At 41.1% G+C, this 13,829-nt stretch overlaps 1 protein-coding gene across 4 annotated transcripts in view; it reads right to left on the bottom strand.

Moving 5' to 3' along the window:
• Positions 1-258: 258 nt before the first annotated feature.
• GOLIM4 (golgi integral membrane protein 4) overlaps positions 259-13,829 on the bottom strand; it is a 74,815-nt gene continuing 61,244 nt past the window's right edge. For all 4 annotated transcript variants that reach the window (XM_028162677.2, XM_007197547.2, XM_007197546.2 and 1 more), the window contains 5 exons: positions 12,925-13,034; positions 10,056-10,223; positions 9,654-9,722; positions 2,317-2,397; positions 259-1,975 (listed from right to left, as the gene is read on the bottom strand). In XM_028162677.2, coding sequence (XP_028018478.2) covers positions 1,826-1,975; positions 2,317-2,397; positions 9,654-9,722; positions 10,056-10,223; positions 12,925-13,034 — 578 coding nt within the window. In that variant the 3' untranslated portion in view covers positions 259-1,825. The remainder of the gene's footprint in view (positions 1,976-2,316; positions 2,398-9,653; positions 9,723-10,055; positions 10,224-12,924; positions 13,035-13,829) is intronic.

Below are 13,829 nucleotides of genomic sequence, written 5' to 3' on the forward strand. Positions count from 1 at the left end.
GTTTGCACATGACACTCTCTTACATTTCTCTTTTTTCTTCCTCCAGAACTAGCTCAAATAAAATAAAAATTCTTAGCTCTTCCTTTGAAAAGGGGGGGAAAAAAAACTCATGTGCCAATCCAAGTCGAGAAAGATTGGGAAAGGCATTTTATAATTCATTAATATACATTGGTTCCTCTTAAAATTTTTTCCTTTTATGAAAAAGAACTGAATAATGTTACAGGATCAGAAACTAATAAAAAATCACATACTTTCAAAGATTTATCACTTGCTTTTTATAGCTTTATTGACTATTACCAAGTTTCAAATAATTAAATACTGCAATTGGGACATTAAAAATACAAACTAATTTACCAAAATAATTGTATTCTGAATATTATGTACAATATTATACATTTTACATTACATAAAGGGTTTTTATACATAAAGATTTGATTCATGATTACCGAAAATCCAAAATACATTTGAACAAAACATTCCTAGGCATACATACATAATCACTCAACTGGGATAATCAAAACCATACATGAGTGTGGTTATTAAAAAATAAAATTACATTCATACGATAATGGTAGAAATTGAAATCTGTTTTTATTGATTTGAAAGTACTATTATAAAACCACACACATAAGAATGATGTAACCTAATTCTATTTAGTTAAAAATCTTTATACTGGAGACTGCAATATGTCTCTATCCCATGGGAAATTTTTGATTTTTAATATTTTTATTTTAAGGGACTTGTATAATTCATAATCATTAAAAGTCTATCCATGGGCATAAAGCAGACCCAATCCCAGCAAACAGAAAAGTCATAAGGGTCAACCATACCACCATGTGTATTTCACCGTATAGTTTTTGAAAAATACCCTATTCAGTTGTACAATTTGATATGTCTTCATATTCATGCTTGTCATCAGTGAGTACATACAGAGGCACAAAGCTCACAGGGAAAATATATATTACTGTAGAGAATTAGATACTAAAACAAAGCTATCACTGGGTGACTACAGAAAAAAAAGGGGTGCTCACGTGGAAAACGCCACCCATACACACTAAATTAGTTATTAAACAAGGTGTCAGTCCTTCAAAAAGGTTAATACGCTGATGTGTCATACCTTGTTTGAATCCTGAAATATCTAAGTCCAGAATACTGTCAAGTGAGTTTTAGTTCTATCTCACATTTAAATTTAATTCCTCTCAAGAGGAAGAGCTGTGATTTTAAGCAAAGCCAAACATTTCTTCTAACTGATCTGAAAAGCCTGAAAAAAATGTCTTTATAACAAAAACGTCTTTCTAACTGTATGTCACTCTGTCCATGAATCTTATCCTAGAGATACACCGACTGGTGAAAATTCTATCAGAACTATGCATAAGAACCTCGGAAAGGCAGCAATTAGTAAACTGGCCATTCTCCTCAATGTCTGTACAGCATTTTTCAGTATTCTCTATCCTGCATTTCATCAAAGGCAAACAACAGAATGCTTGGAACGTAGAAGACAGAGAAGGAACAAGTTGAAACATATACAAAATCAATGTCTTCTCCAACATCACATCATCTATGAAAAATGAGATTCAGAGCCTAAGGTCTGCTTTATTCTTCTTCTTCTCGTTCATGTTTTGCTTGAATATAAAAAGAAGCTCTAACCTAGGTTAACAAAATATATTCATATAAATGTATGAGCATTTCTAATACAAAAGTTAAAAAAAAAGTCTAAATTCTTAATTTTTGTAGTTAAATATCCTAGAGTTCAGTAGGCAGATTTATTTTTGAGCAGCTTGAAAAGAATCCGTCGGCTGAGCTCTGTCTGTGAAATCGGACACGGCTACATTTCAGCTCTTTGCCGAGATTTCTCAGCAGCAGCGGCTCCGTCCTCCTCCTCCTCTTCTTCTTCCTCGTAGTGATCCTCTCGGCCTTTGGGGTGGTTGTCATCTCGAACTTCTTGCTCTTCTCCATCATTGTTTTTCTCATCGGCCTTAAAGTTAAAAAGAAAAAAAAGGAAAACTAAGAGAGAGGGCACAGAGTTAGTGGTATAAATAATTCCCTCTAAAAAAAAAAACACCCCAAAAAACCAGTATGAAGTTATTCATTTTTGGAGAAAGAAAACAAGTGAAGAAAAATGTTCCAACAGGCGAGTGCTACAGTCTTTTCTAATCTTCACGTTGTCACAAATTTTCCTAGTTCTAGGTTGGCCTGTTAAACTCTATGGCACCTTAGATGTACCCACTGGTATCTTTCCAACTATACATACGTATCTCCCATACTTTAGCGCACAGGCACACAAGCACAATAGAAATAGGTAGATCCTACGCATACATTTTCATCATTTTCACCATAGGTCTCTTCAGCATTATGCTCCAATTCCCTTTTTTTCTCCTCAGTCAAATCTTCCTGAACCTAAAACAAACCAGAGACATCAGGTGACACCTTGATCATTTCAACACTTGCAACAACATGTTTTGATTTCCCAAAAGTTCATTTAAAGCAGCAGAGATAAAATTAAACTAAAAATAAATTTGAAAAGAAAGAGATTTGACTGGTCTATTAGCCATGAAGAAATGTATAATACACCTACTACAAAAAAAATCAACGTGATTCAGAATCTAGGACCTTTGTGTTTTGAGTTTCTGATTTGTTTAACACTCCAAGTATAACACCTGAAGAAATTCACCTTATAAAATTAAATGGGAGAACCGCTGGAAGTCTGAAGGCTCTGACAGAATGTAAGTTCTTGCGAAGACAGGAACCATCTGTCTTACTCAACTAACTGCCTTCAATGCCTAGATGCATACTTGGCACATTGCAATTGCTTAATAAATATTGTTGAATGAATGAGTCAATGAATGAATCAATGCAAAAAATAGCTGCTCTGTAAAGGCACAGAAATCAGGCACCACTACCTATATATAATGTAGTAGAAAACTGAGGAAAACCTGTGTGTATACATTTCTAACATTAAGAATAAACTTCTCTGGCTAAAATATCTAGAACACATTTCAATTTCTTCATATAATAGTTATTAAGCTACCTCAAATCCCTACATCTCTTTAGTGTTCTAACACATTTCTGTTTTAAGTAGTTTTCTTCATGTATGCTACTACTATCATGTGTCACTGATTCCGATTTTTTTCAAAATGCAAATCAAAGAAAGCATCCAAATATTTTTGCTAAATAATCTGTATTTAATGATCACAGTCCACACAAATAGAGGGTAAAATATTTTCTAACTTAACTATTCTGAAAACTATACATATGCCAAAAGGTTTAAGTCATTTGAATACATTTCAAAAAATCGCTGACTACCAATTAAGCATGATGCAGTGTCCAGGTACCAGAAAGAACCCTGATCTCTCTGAGGAGAGTGGCATAAAAGGAAGTCTTCTTGAATAACACACAAAATTACCTAATTTTGGGGGGCGGGGTGTATGTGTGATAAGTATCCCAGAAATGGGCAAGGGAAGGAAAGTATGCAGGTGTTACAATTAAGGAACGACTGATTAAGGGCTGCCTCAAGGTGTCCAGCCCAGGTTCAGCAGGGTGAACTGCAACCCACCAGACTCACTTCGGAGGGACCCTGGCCTGTTAGGAGCTTACAAAGATGACCCTTCCAAGATGCCCTAACGGAGCCCAGCCTTCACGAACCTCTTCTAACCAGTCAATTGTTGGCTGGACTCTCAGCCCCTACACCACGCTGGCACCAAATAAATACATTGTGGGGACAGGTATAGAGTATATTTTATATTCATGTGTCCTGGTAGAGCGAGCTATAAAGAAGACACCTCTGTCTTACCTGCAGTTTCTATCAGTGGCCAATGACATCTCTTCTGCCCTTAGTCATGGAATCTCATGACAGCATTTCCCAGGACATTGTAACGAAAACAGTGAAGCACTTATTTCAGACTATATTAAGGTCTCACTAACTGAAAATTGCTGAAGTGTCCCCAGTCAATTTCAGTAAACAGACATGTCTTCTACAGCCTTAATAATGAAAATATACTAGTGAACACTAAACATGCTTTAGTTGGGGTTGGGAGGGAACTGCCTTGAAACTGTGGTATGGTGAAAAGAACCAGGGTTGGCAAACTTTTGCTGCAAAGGGCCAGAGAGTAAATATCCAGACTTTCTTGGCCATGAGGTCTCTAGCAGCTACCCAACTCTAGTGCAGCATCAGCCTTAGACAACATGTACACAAGAAGGCATGGCTTGTGTTCCAATAAGGCTTCACTGATAAAATAGGCCCAGACTCTGTAGTCTGCAGACCATGGAGTCAGACAGACCTGTGTTAAAACCTTGGCTCCTCAACTCTCCAGGTTGTATGAACAACAAGGTCATTTGTTTTTACTGTGAAGATTTTCAAGCACACACAAATAAAGGCAATAATTCAATAAACTCCTTAGAGCCATCACCAAGGCTCAAAGGTTACCTCAATGTTGCCACGCTTGCATCACCTATCACTTTTCTTTATTTTCTGATGAATTATTCTTAAAATTCTAGATATCATGTAATTTCACCCCTACTCTTCTCGGAATGTATTTCTAAGCACACTGGACTTTTCTTATATAACCATAATGCCATTATCACGTCTGATAAATAATTCCATGGTATCATCTGATGTCTAGTCCTTACTTACATTTTGCTGATTGTCTTAAATATGTCTATTTATAGTTGGTTTGTTCTAATCATGATCCAAACAAAGGCCACATCTAACACCAGTTCCGCTCCCCTCTTTTTCCCTTAATGCTACTATCTTGAATTGTTGTCCAGTAAAATGACCCACATTCTGGATTTATTTGCTTCTTTAAGGTATCACTTAACTCGTTTTTTTAGCCTCCACATTTCTTATAAAAGGAAGTTAGCTTAAAGGCTTGAATGAATTCAGATTCAATTTGCAAAACAAGGACTTTTCAGAGGTGATGCTGTAGATTTCATATTTTCATCACATCAGGAGGCATATAATGCTTGTCCCACTTTTAGTGAAGCTAAGGTTGGCCAGTGAGCTCAGATAGCTACAGCCTGATCCCTCCATGGTAAAATCCCCTGACCTCCATCCATCTGGTGATATCATCCATTGATGACTGCTCTTAAATCAACTGTTTTAATTAGGGGGTTACAAAACTGGTGACTTTCTAATTCCATCATTCCTTCTGTATTGACTAACTTCTATAAAGAAAAACTTGCCCATATCAGCTATTTAGTTACTATGCTTAGTATATTTAATCATGGTAGCTTTTAACAGCAGACCTGGGTAGGGTCTAATCGTGGTTCTAACAATAACAAGCTGTGTGACCTCTGAAAACTTACCTAACCTCTCTGAAGCTCAAATGTCTTATCTGTCAAAGAAAGGGTTAGATAAAAAGCGGTGATTTTTAATTTTCTCTCTCTCTCTCTCTCTCTCTCTCTCTCTCTCTCTGTGTGGGGGGGGGAGCGGGTAGGGGGAGTCATGGACCCTTTTAAACACTTTGGTTAGGAAGTCTTTAGTAAATGGGCATAGGTACACATAATTTTGCATGGAAGTTTCAGGAGGTTCAGACTTCCCGAAGTCTAGCTACAGACCTGACCTGTCGTAGGCCTGTTCTCTAAACAGCGTGCTCCTGAAACATCAGCATCAGCTGGGGGGCTTGTGAAAAACTCCAACTCCTAAACCCCACACAGACAGGATCAAAATCTCCAAGGGTAAGGTCTGATCCAGGAATCTGTATTTTTTACACACTTTCCAAGGTGATTCTTAGCCACAGCAAAGCCTAAGAGTCATTCGCTTGAGTGACAATGAATGTCTCTGGCTAGAGAGATAAACACCTGTTTATGAGTTCTGTCTTCTCTTCTCTTGGGATCTACTGTAGGAAATTTAGGTTGTTGACTAGTTGTCAATATAATCTGAGGTGGGAACCACTGATTTAAATTACTTTTTAATTTAGGGATTGCACAAATGAAAATTTTGTAGGTTTTCAAATTTATAAATGTACCTTTTCTATTCTAGTAATATATTCTTCATATTTGGGGCAAAAGTAATTCAAATGCATTTTAAAGGCACTGCTGACATGGGACAAAGTGATATGGAGTTTCTCATTTTAAAATATGCTTACACTAATAACCAGAAGCCAAATGTGACTCTTTTACAATGTAGACATGCCAATTATGTCTTCCACACTTGACCCTCTTTATTATCCTGCTAAAGCCGACGCAAACATTTTGTTAAATATCTCCCTACACCGCTCCTCATTACTCATTACTGAAATCTAATGTTTTAGGCATTTTAGAAATGGTCCCTATGTGATGTGGCAAAGTTTAATAAATAGCGAAAACAAAACAAGATAAAACAGATCTTCTGAATCTGAAATGGGCTTTGGCTAGCTACCCAGTCCCCGTATGTATTCGCGCCTTTCTCTGATGCATCAAAGATGTTACGGGATGAGCCAGGAACCAGAAGGCTGCACCTTAAGTAGTCAAGAATCCTGGAATCCAAAGAAGTGGATGGGATGTGACAATGGAAGGGCCTTCCAACAATGTCCACTATGGTGGTGAACACCCCTGCTTGCCGGCGAATGTTTAATAGGAGAGGTTCTGCCATCTGGACAGCTTCTTGATGTGGTGATTCACAGGCTGACATACCACTAAAGGGAGCCAGGTAACCCTGTACCTGCTCTTACGTGAGTGTTCAGATCAATCTGTTTTCAGTTAGATGGGAGAAACTGAGCACTCGGGTTTTTCAAAGCGGTCATTTAGTCTCTATATATTTTTAAACATTTAAATAATTTTAAAGCACACATAGTACTTTTTGGCAATGTCATAGTTTGTCTCGTTTGCTCATAAGGATATAAAAAATCTGTAAAGTAAGCAACATGAGGATGGGCACACCATATGAATGTCTTTCACTCTAAGGATCCCAAACAGTAAACAATGAACGCGTGTTAATAGCCATCGTCTTTACGTCTCAGAAGGATAACACTGTTGCACTCAGATAAGAGAAGGCAGGGAGAATGCACACTTGTTTTGGGTCCTCTACTCTCAGAGCTCAATCAGTCTGATGAGCTGTACCTTTGAACAGTTATAACCCTGGCAAGGTGCAACTCCTCCCTAGGGGCAAATGTGACAGAAGTCAGGCTGATTGTGGGCTGGAAGGGAGGGGACCCCACGGCAGCAATGGGCCTTACATCCCAGGGGTCAGCTGGGGCAGCGGAAGACTCTGAGGCTTAAGGAAGATAAGAATGATGCAAATCACACAGCGTTTTACGGTTTTCAGTGCTCACACACACAGCACTTGTAAACAACATGCTATGTGTTCTCACGTATTGCATCCCTGTTTGTTTTTCTTATTTTGCTGCAGTCTGCTGAGAACTTCGTCTCTGTTACTAATCCTTGCCTGGTATATGGAAGTGCTTCTCCCTCCTCAAGGCAAGAGCTGAGAACAATGGAAAGAGGTGGGAAAATCCAATAAGTAATCAGCACAGGAACTACCAGAAAACTACCAGAAAAATATAACACAGCCTGAGCAAGGGGCGCTTACGGGGCGGAGGGGAAAGGTACCCAGGGAAGAAGAGAGGCACGCTGGGCTTCCGCTGAGAGCTCACACGGCAACCACCCTAAATGAGAGGGCGTGTTGACCTGGGGCCTCTGTGCGAGGGTTAGGAAGTGGGGGCAGGGGTGCCACAGCTAGGAGCTCTGGGCAGGGAACCAGGGGTCGGGCGGGGGAGGGGGAAGGGCTCCAGTCAGTCAGCCCGCCTGAGGGAGGAGGGGCGGCGGCATCGGGCACCGGGCTCTGCCTCGTCACCATCCTCCTTCCCTCCCGCCTCTCTGCCTTTGTTTTCTTTCTATCTTTGATCCCTCTTGGATCCCGGGATTTCTCTCTCCACCTTAACTGACAGAATATAGAAGTTAAAAAAAAAAAAATCAGTAAATACTGATTAAAATTTTATGTTTACCCTTCTGAATTTTTAAAAAGAAGCCAAGGTCAATCTCTTCTCTTTTAATCTCCCAAAGATTCCTGGCATCTGACATAATGAAACAAAGTCATATTAGTCTAGACATCCTGTTACAAGAGAGGTCCAGATGAATATCTTTCTCTTGCCAAATGTCTTAATATTCAAGGCTGCTGGGTTCTCTAATGCTCTCTTCTGATAATACAGCTCAGGGTCTTCATTAGGATGAACAGCAGGATGAGAAAAAGGAGAGTAAGAAGATCAAGCCAGGTAGACTGCACGTGACTAGAGGTGTATGTTGCCAATGGCTGCAAAGAATGATGTTCTTGGGCTTCCCTGGTGGCGCAGTGGTTGAGAATCTGCCTGCCAATGCAGGGGACATGGGTTCGAGCCCTGGTCTGGGAGGATCCCACATGCCGCAGAGCAACTAGGCCCGTGAGCCACAATTACTGAGCCTGCGCGTCTGGAGCCTGTGCTCCGCAACAAGAGAGGCCGCGATAGTGAGAGGCCCACGCACCGCAATGAAGAGTGGCCCCCGCTTGCCGCAACTAGAGAAAGCCCTCGCACAGAAACGAAGACCCAACACAGCCATAAAATAAATAAAATTAATTAATTAAAAAAAAAAAAAAAAAGAATGATGTTCTTTTCTGTTTTCCCGGGATAAACACAAATATCAGCATCAGCTCTGAAAAGCTGATAAATGCAATCTAAACGAGACGGCAGACCTGGTCAAGGGAACCACGCCCGTGAGTGTAGCAGCTCGTGCCTTCTGAGCAGGCTCTCAGGGGTTGGGGCGGGGTTTGTTCAGGCTGCCATTTGTCCATCCTCTCCTGCCGTTCCCCTTAGGGTCAAGAGCCACACATCTGCAAGAGGCCTGGCTGAGAGGGGCCTCTGAACCAGGGCTTTAATTTGCTGGTCCATCTGCTGGTCCAGAGAGAGACTAAACATGGGGCCTTGGCCTCACCCGTATCATATTCCCGAGAACTGAGCTTCAGCGGTCCACACAGTACCCCGCCATGACTGACCAGCTACAAACAACAGCGTTCATCAGTCAATTACATGATTGTGGCACCAAGGTGGATGCTCTATAAACCTAATTAACAATGATATGCCAGAGGTTTACAATAAAAAGCAAACTAAAATGAAATGTTAAGAAATTCCACCCAAGTGCATTTTACTCAGCAGAGCTCCTTACATACTCTTCCTTTTCTTCTTTGTTAAACTTGATTAAGATGCTAAATTCTTAGAAGGGCAGAGGCTAAAAGGAGAGGCTATAAAATTTTTTAAGTGTCTGGGGGTGTTAAGTGTATTCTGATAGACACCATGGGGTGCCCCTGTGACACAGGCACGGTGGCCGTGTCTACAGGGAAAGTCTCTGGGGTTAGTCCAGACCCTCAGTGTGCAGAGCTTTGCTCTTCTTTCTTGTGAGGGAAAGAGACAGGAGGAAATAATTCTTACAAAGATCACATAAACCTAAGTCCGCCATTTCTGGAAGGCCAAGTGTCTTCCCAATTCAAAATTTCTAGGGAAAACCAGAGAGGAGGATTTTATCACCCCATTTTTGTTATCTTCTAACCAAATGTCTCCACGGCCTTGGTCCATTTCCCCTCGAAACCACCCTTCCTTATCCAGCCTACCGCTCTCTGGACCTTTCTACAGAAGCCCTCGCGGCCGAGGTTTGTTTCAGGTGAGCGTGAGGCCCCCAGCAGTCTGGCCTCCTGCCCTCCCCCTTCCTACCTCCTCTTCCCCCTCTTCCTGGTACTGGTCATCCACATTGTCCTCCTGCTGGTCTGGATTCCCTGCCATCTGTTGAAACAAAAGGGGAGGCTCAGGTTACTGAACACTGGAGATGGGTTGTCCAGTCCTCTGGGACAAAGAACAGGCAGGCCACCATGAACAGTACACTTTCGACGCATCAGTGGCCAGGAAATGATGACTAACCATTCTCAACACAAAGCCCAGGATGCCCATCACCCGCTCTCTCTGAGGGTGGGCATTTCACATGAGGACCCCCAAAAAACCCAAAGAGGTGAACCTCCTGTCCATGAGGTTATGGCTAACCTTTTGCGTAAAACCAGGCATTTAACTCGGGTTAAAATACCCGAGTGAAAACCACCCTCCATCGTGGCATCCGCTTACCACCAAATGCTCCTCCACTTCTGCATTCTCTTGCTTTTGGTGACTTTGTTTCTGCTCTTCATTTTCATCTGGCAAGTTTTCTTCCCTCACTTGCCCGGCTTCCTCAAATTCATCCTCCCCTTGATTATTAGGGTCGTCTGCTGGGTTTATATCCTCTACAGCTGCCCTCTGTAAAATTTTAATGAAAAGCAACCACCACTTCAAATTCCAGGATCAAGTCTAATTTCATTTGAAAGGCCACACACTGGCAGAAAATGAAATTGTCCTTCACCAGATTGTTCAGATCTATCCTTGCCAAGACTCACAAGTATTCATCCCATTGTCAAAAGATAAAGCCTCTGCTTTATTTGTCAGAGACTGATGCATCAGAATTAAGTTCAAATAGCATTTCTTTCCTGCAAGCGATTCCAAAATAGTTCTCAAAACTCTAATATCACAAGTAATATGAACATAACTAGATGACAAGAAAAACAGTTAATGAAAGCCAAAGGACCAAGTAGGAGAAATAATTAAAATGAGAGATTTAGATAGGCAAATAGTAACTTCTTTCACTGGTATGTTGACTTTTTTACAGACGAGTTATCCTTTTACAAAACCAGCTGTTACATGTAAGTGAGTGAAAAGCAGTTGAGGAGAGAGGAAGCCCACACCAGAAAGGACCCAAGAAGAGGGTCCACGAGGAGACGAGAGGAGGCTAATTCACATGTAGACGATCACGTTCTAGTGTGGATCATATTTCTTTACAATGAACACTACCGTGAAGCTGAGAGAGGCTGCACTGGCAAGAGACAGGAGAAAAGGGACCGGGCTAACCCAGCCTCCGGCAACATATTTTGAAAAATACCTCCCCCTCCCCGCCCCACCTCTCAGGTAGTAGTTCTGTTATTGTGTTCAATGAATGCCCTTCACATTATCAACTTTAGGATTATCTGGATGTCCCACTTATGCTCCCAAAGCACCTTTCAAAATAATACATGCCCTCATAAAGATTCGGATTTTAGAGCCTGAGCCGGGCAGAAATGGCGATGCTTGTAAGAGCTTCCCTGATCACACCAGGGTCATCAATAGGACACTTCACGGAAGCAGCAAATGCTTCCCGGAGACGGTGAAGCCTCAGAGTGAGATTTAGTCTCCAGACCACAAAATTCTACTTCAATTCACCTCAGAGCCTTGAACATGTACAAGAGCTCACTGCAGTCTCAGCTGATGTATTATCTGCACATCCCTGGCTATGTACTTTGTTCAAGAGCAAAATGACACTTTTCTTGGGAATATAGAGAGTGACAAATCATAACCTTCACACTAAACTCCAGTTACTCCACAATCTTGTTACATGGATCACTTTTTGTACGTTATCAATAAATTGTGTGGAAATACAGGAAAAACGTAACACATTTTCTTCAGAAAAAAAGTACAAGATGTCTTTTGCAAAAGTACATGAAAATGTACACATTAGTTCCAACTCTAACCAAGTGGTAAAAAAGGTTTAATAGGCACAGTTGTTAACGTTCAAAAAATAGTTAGATGATCAATTAAATCTCAGTTTGTTTTTACTTTAAAAATAAATGGATAAAGTATGAGACAAAGAGAGGGACAAGCAGGCTAATAATTTCTAATTAAGAGAAGGCATGGTAGAAAGGCCAGCGTTTTCCAGCGTGTTATCTAGAGCAAGTCAACTGATGAAAGGACAGTAAAGGATTATGCAGTCAGGTAAGCAATCGAAACACACAGCGTTTCCCACAGTCAGTGACTGGAATACCCACCCTTCCCCTGTCCCCTCCACCGCTCTCAGGACGCTCTCAGACATTTGCACACTCGCTTTCTTGCTCTCTCTTTCACATCCTCTGGCTTTCTCACACTCTCCTGCTATCTATAGCTCTTGCTCTTTCCTGAAAATATTTCAGGGCTAGGGTTCCCTGGAGCATACTCTGAGAAATGCCAATTCAGGGGCGGGTGGGTAAATGTGTTCTGCCACCTCTCAGTGCAAGTTATGTGCAAAAGCTGTTTCCATCAGGGAGGCTTCAAGCATCTATCAGGAAGACCTTCTCAATGTTTATCAAGGAGGAATATGGACAGGGCCCATAGGATAGCACAGACTGAATTTTATGAACATGGTGGTGGATTTCCTAGCAAAAGATGACAGGAGAGCTAGGATTTTACACTGTGAAAACCACCTACACATAAGCGTTAAGGACACACTCATTTGCAGGCAAGGCCAAGGCCCCAGACCACCCAACTGAATTGGGAGTCTTGGTCCTTTTTGAGTAAACAAAAAGAACATTTCTGGTTACTATATCTCTACCTGCTAATATTCTAATTTTTCTATAGCACCATGGTGTCTGGGAAATTTTTTCTTTCATTTCTCAAACCTCACCTTCTTATCTGTGTATTTATTAAAATAGTCACTGGACTGTTGGGAGATTACAGAGTCACATGACACACATTCACACCCCAGCAGACGGTTCCACGCGCTCCACAGTGGTTAATCTCCTTTCTCTGGTTCTCTCTCCAACTCCCACACTTGCTTTTTTTTTTTTTTTTTTTCTTTTTCATCTTTCAGAACTACTACATATTTCAATGCCTCTTTTTTGCTTTGCTATTTTAATTTGACTAATCTAAAAGTCCCCAGAGGGAACCTCCTTGGATGTTTTCCCAGAGCAACCTTTAACCCATTCTCATCACACACACACTCCGTGGTTTACAGTTAACAACACTGCTCATATCATATAATTGTGTAAGCCACCTTCCTTCTTTGCTGATGAAATAACAGACATATCTGGAGCCAGAGTCACGGTGTCAGGTAAACCTTCATGTTTCCTTTCTGCCTTGTGAGTTCCCGAGTGTCAAGACCGGAAGAGAGGACACTTACATCTGCCTCGGATTCTGGGTCAGCTTCGGGGGGCCCTTGTTCTTGAAGCTCATGTCCATTCTCTGGGTCTTCTTCTGCCTCATCTTGGTGCTGGTTGTCTCTCTCATAGGCTAGCAAATCAAAGGAACTAATATCAGCCCGAACAAACCAGACAGGATTCTTCCTTTCAAAGCAAAGCAAAGTCACCAGCGGGCTTTCCTACAGACCACTTCACCCACTCTCTCCTCCTGCTAGGTTAGCTCAACATAAGGTGTATGTCTCAGCTTTTCTGGAAAAGTTATGCCCTTTCCCCAGGCCTTCTGTCTACAGAGATAGTGTGGAAAGGCCTTGTGTCTACAGAGACAGTGTGGGTAAGTGACACCATTCTAACTCTCCAAAAACAAATGTTTACAACAAAAGCGGCATTTTCCCCCCATTATGCCAAAAACAACGATCAAAACTTTCTTGATAAAATAAAGCCCAGTCAATTGGACATCGCTAAAATTATCAACTAATTTTTGGTAACGTCAGAGAAAACGGCAAGGCACTGAAAGAAGAAACTGATGCTATTTCAGGAAATGAAAGAAATAACAACCCCATTTGTGGAGCTAAAAAAACAAATTCAGCCCATCGTCCTGTGTTCTCTGAGGTGGCGGTAATGATGATGCCACAAGCATTGCATGTTTATACTCACACACACATTTACTTGCTACGTTTTGAAAAAAATTATTTCAATTAAGAGAATTTATTGATAGGTAAGAGCACACAAAGAGAGGAACAAATAACTTCTTTCGGTAAGATGCAAGAGGAAAGGTTAACTATAGGGAGAGTATTCAGCCTGTAGAAAATAAAGATGCAGGTAACTTTCCATCAGGTTTCAAGTGCACCAAGGGATCCATTAAATAAAAGCGAGAACAAATGGTTCT

The sequence above is a fragment of the Balaenoptera acutorostrata genome, chromosome 4 (assembly GCF_949987535.1).
Source record: "Balaenoptera acutorostrata chromosome 4, mBalAcu1.1, whole genome shotgun sequence".
In the NCBI taxonomy this organism is placed as follows: Eukaryota; Metazoa; Chordata; class Mammalia; order Artiodactyla; family Balaenopteridae; genus Balaenoptera; species Balaenoptera acutorostrata.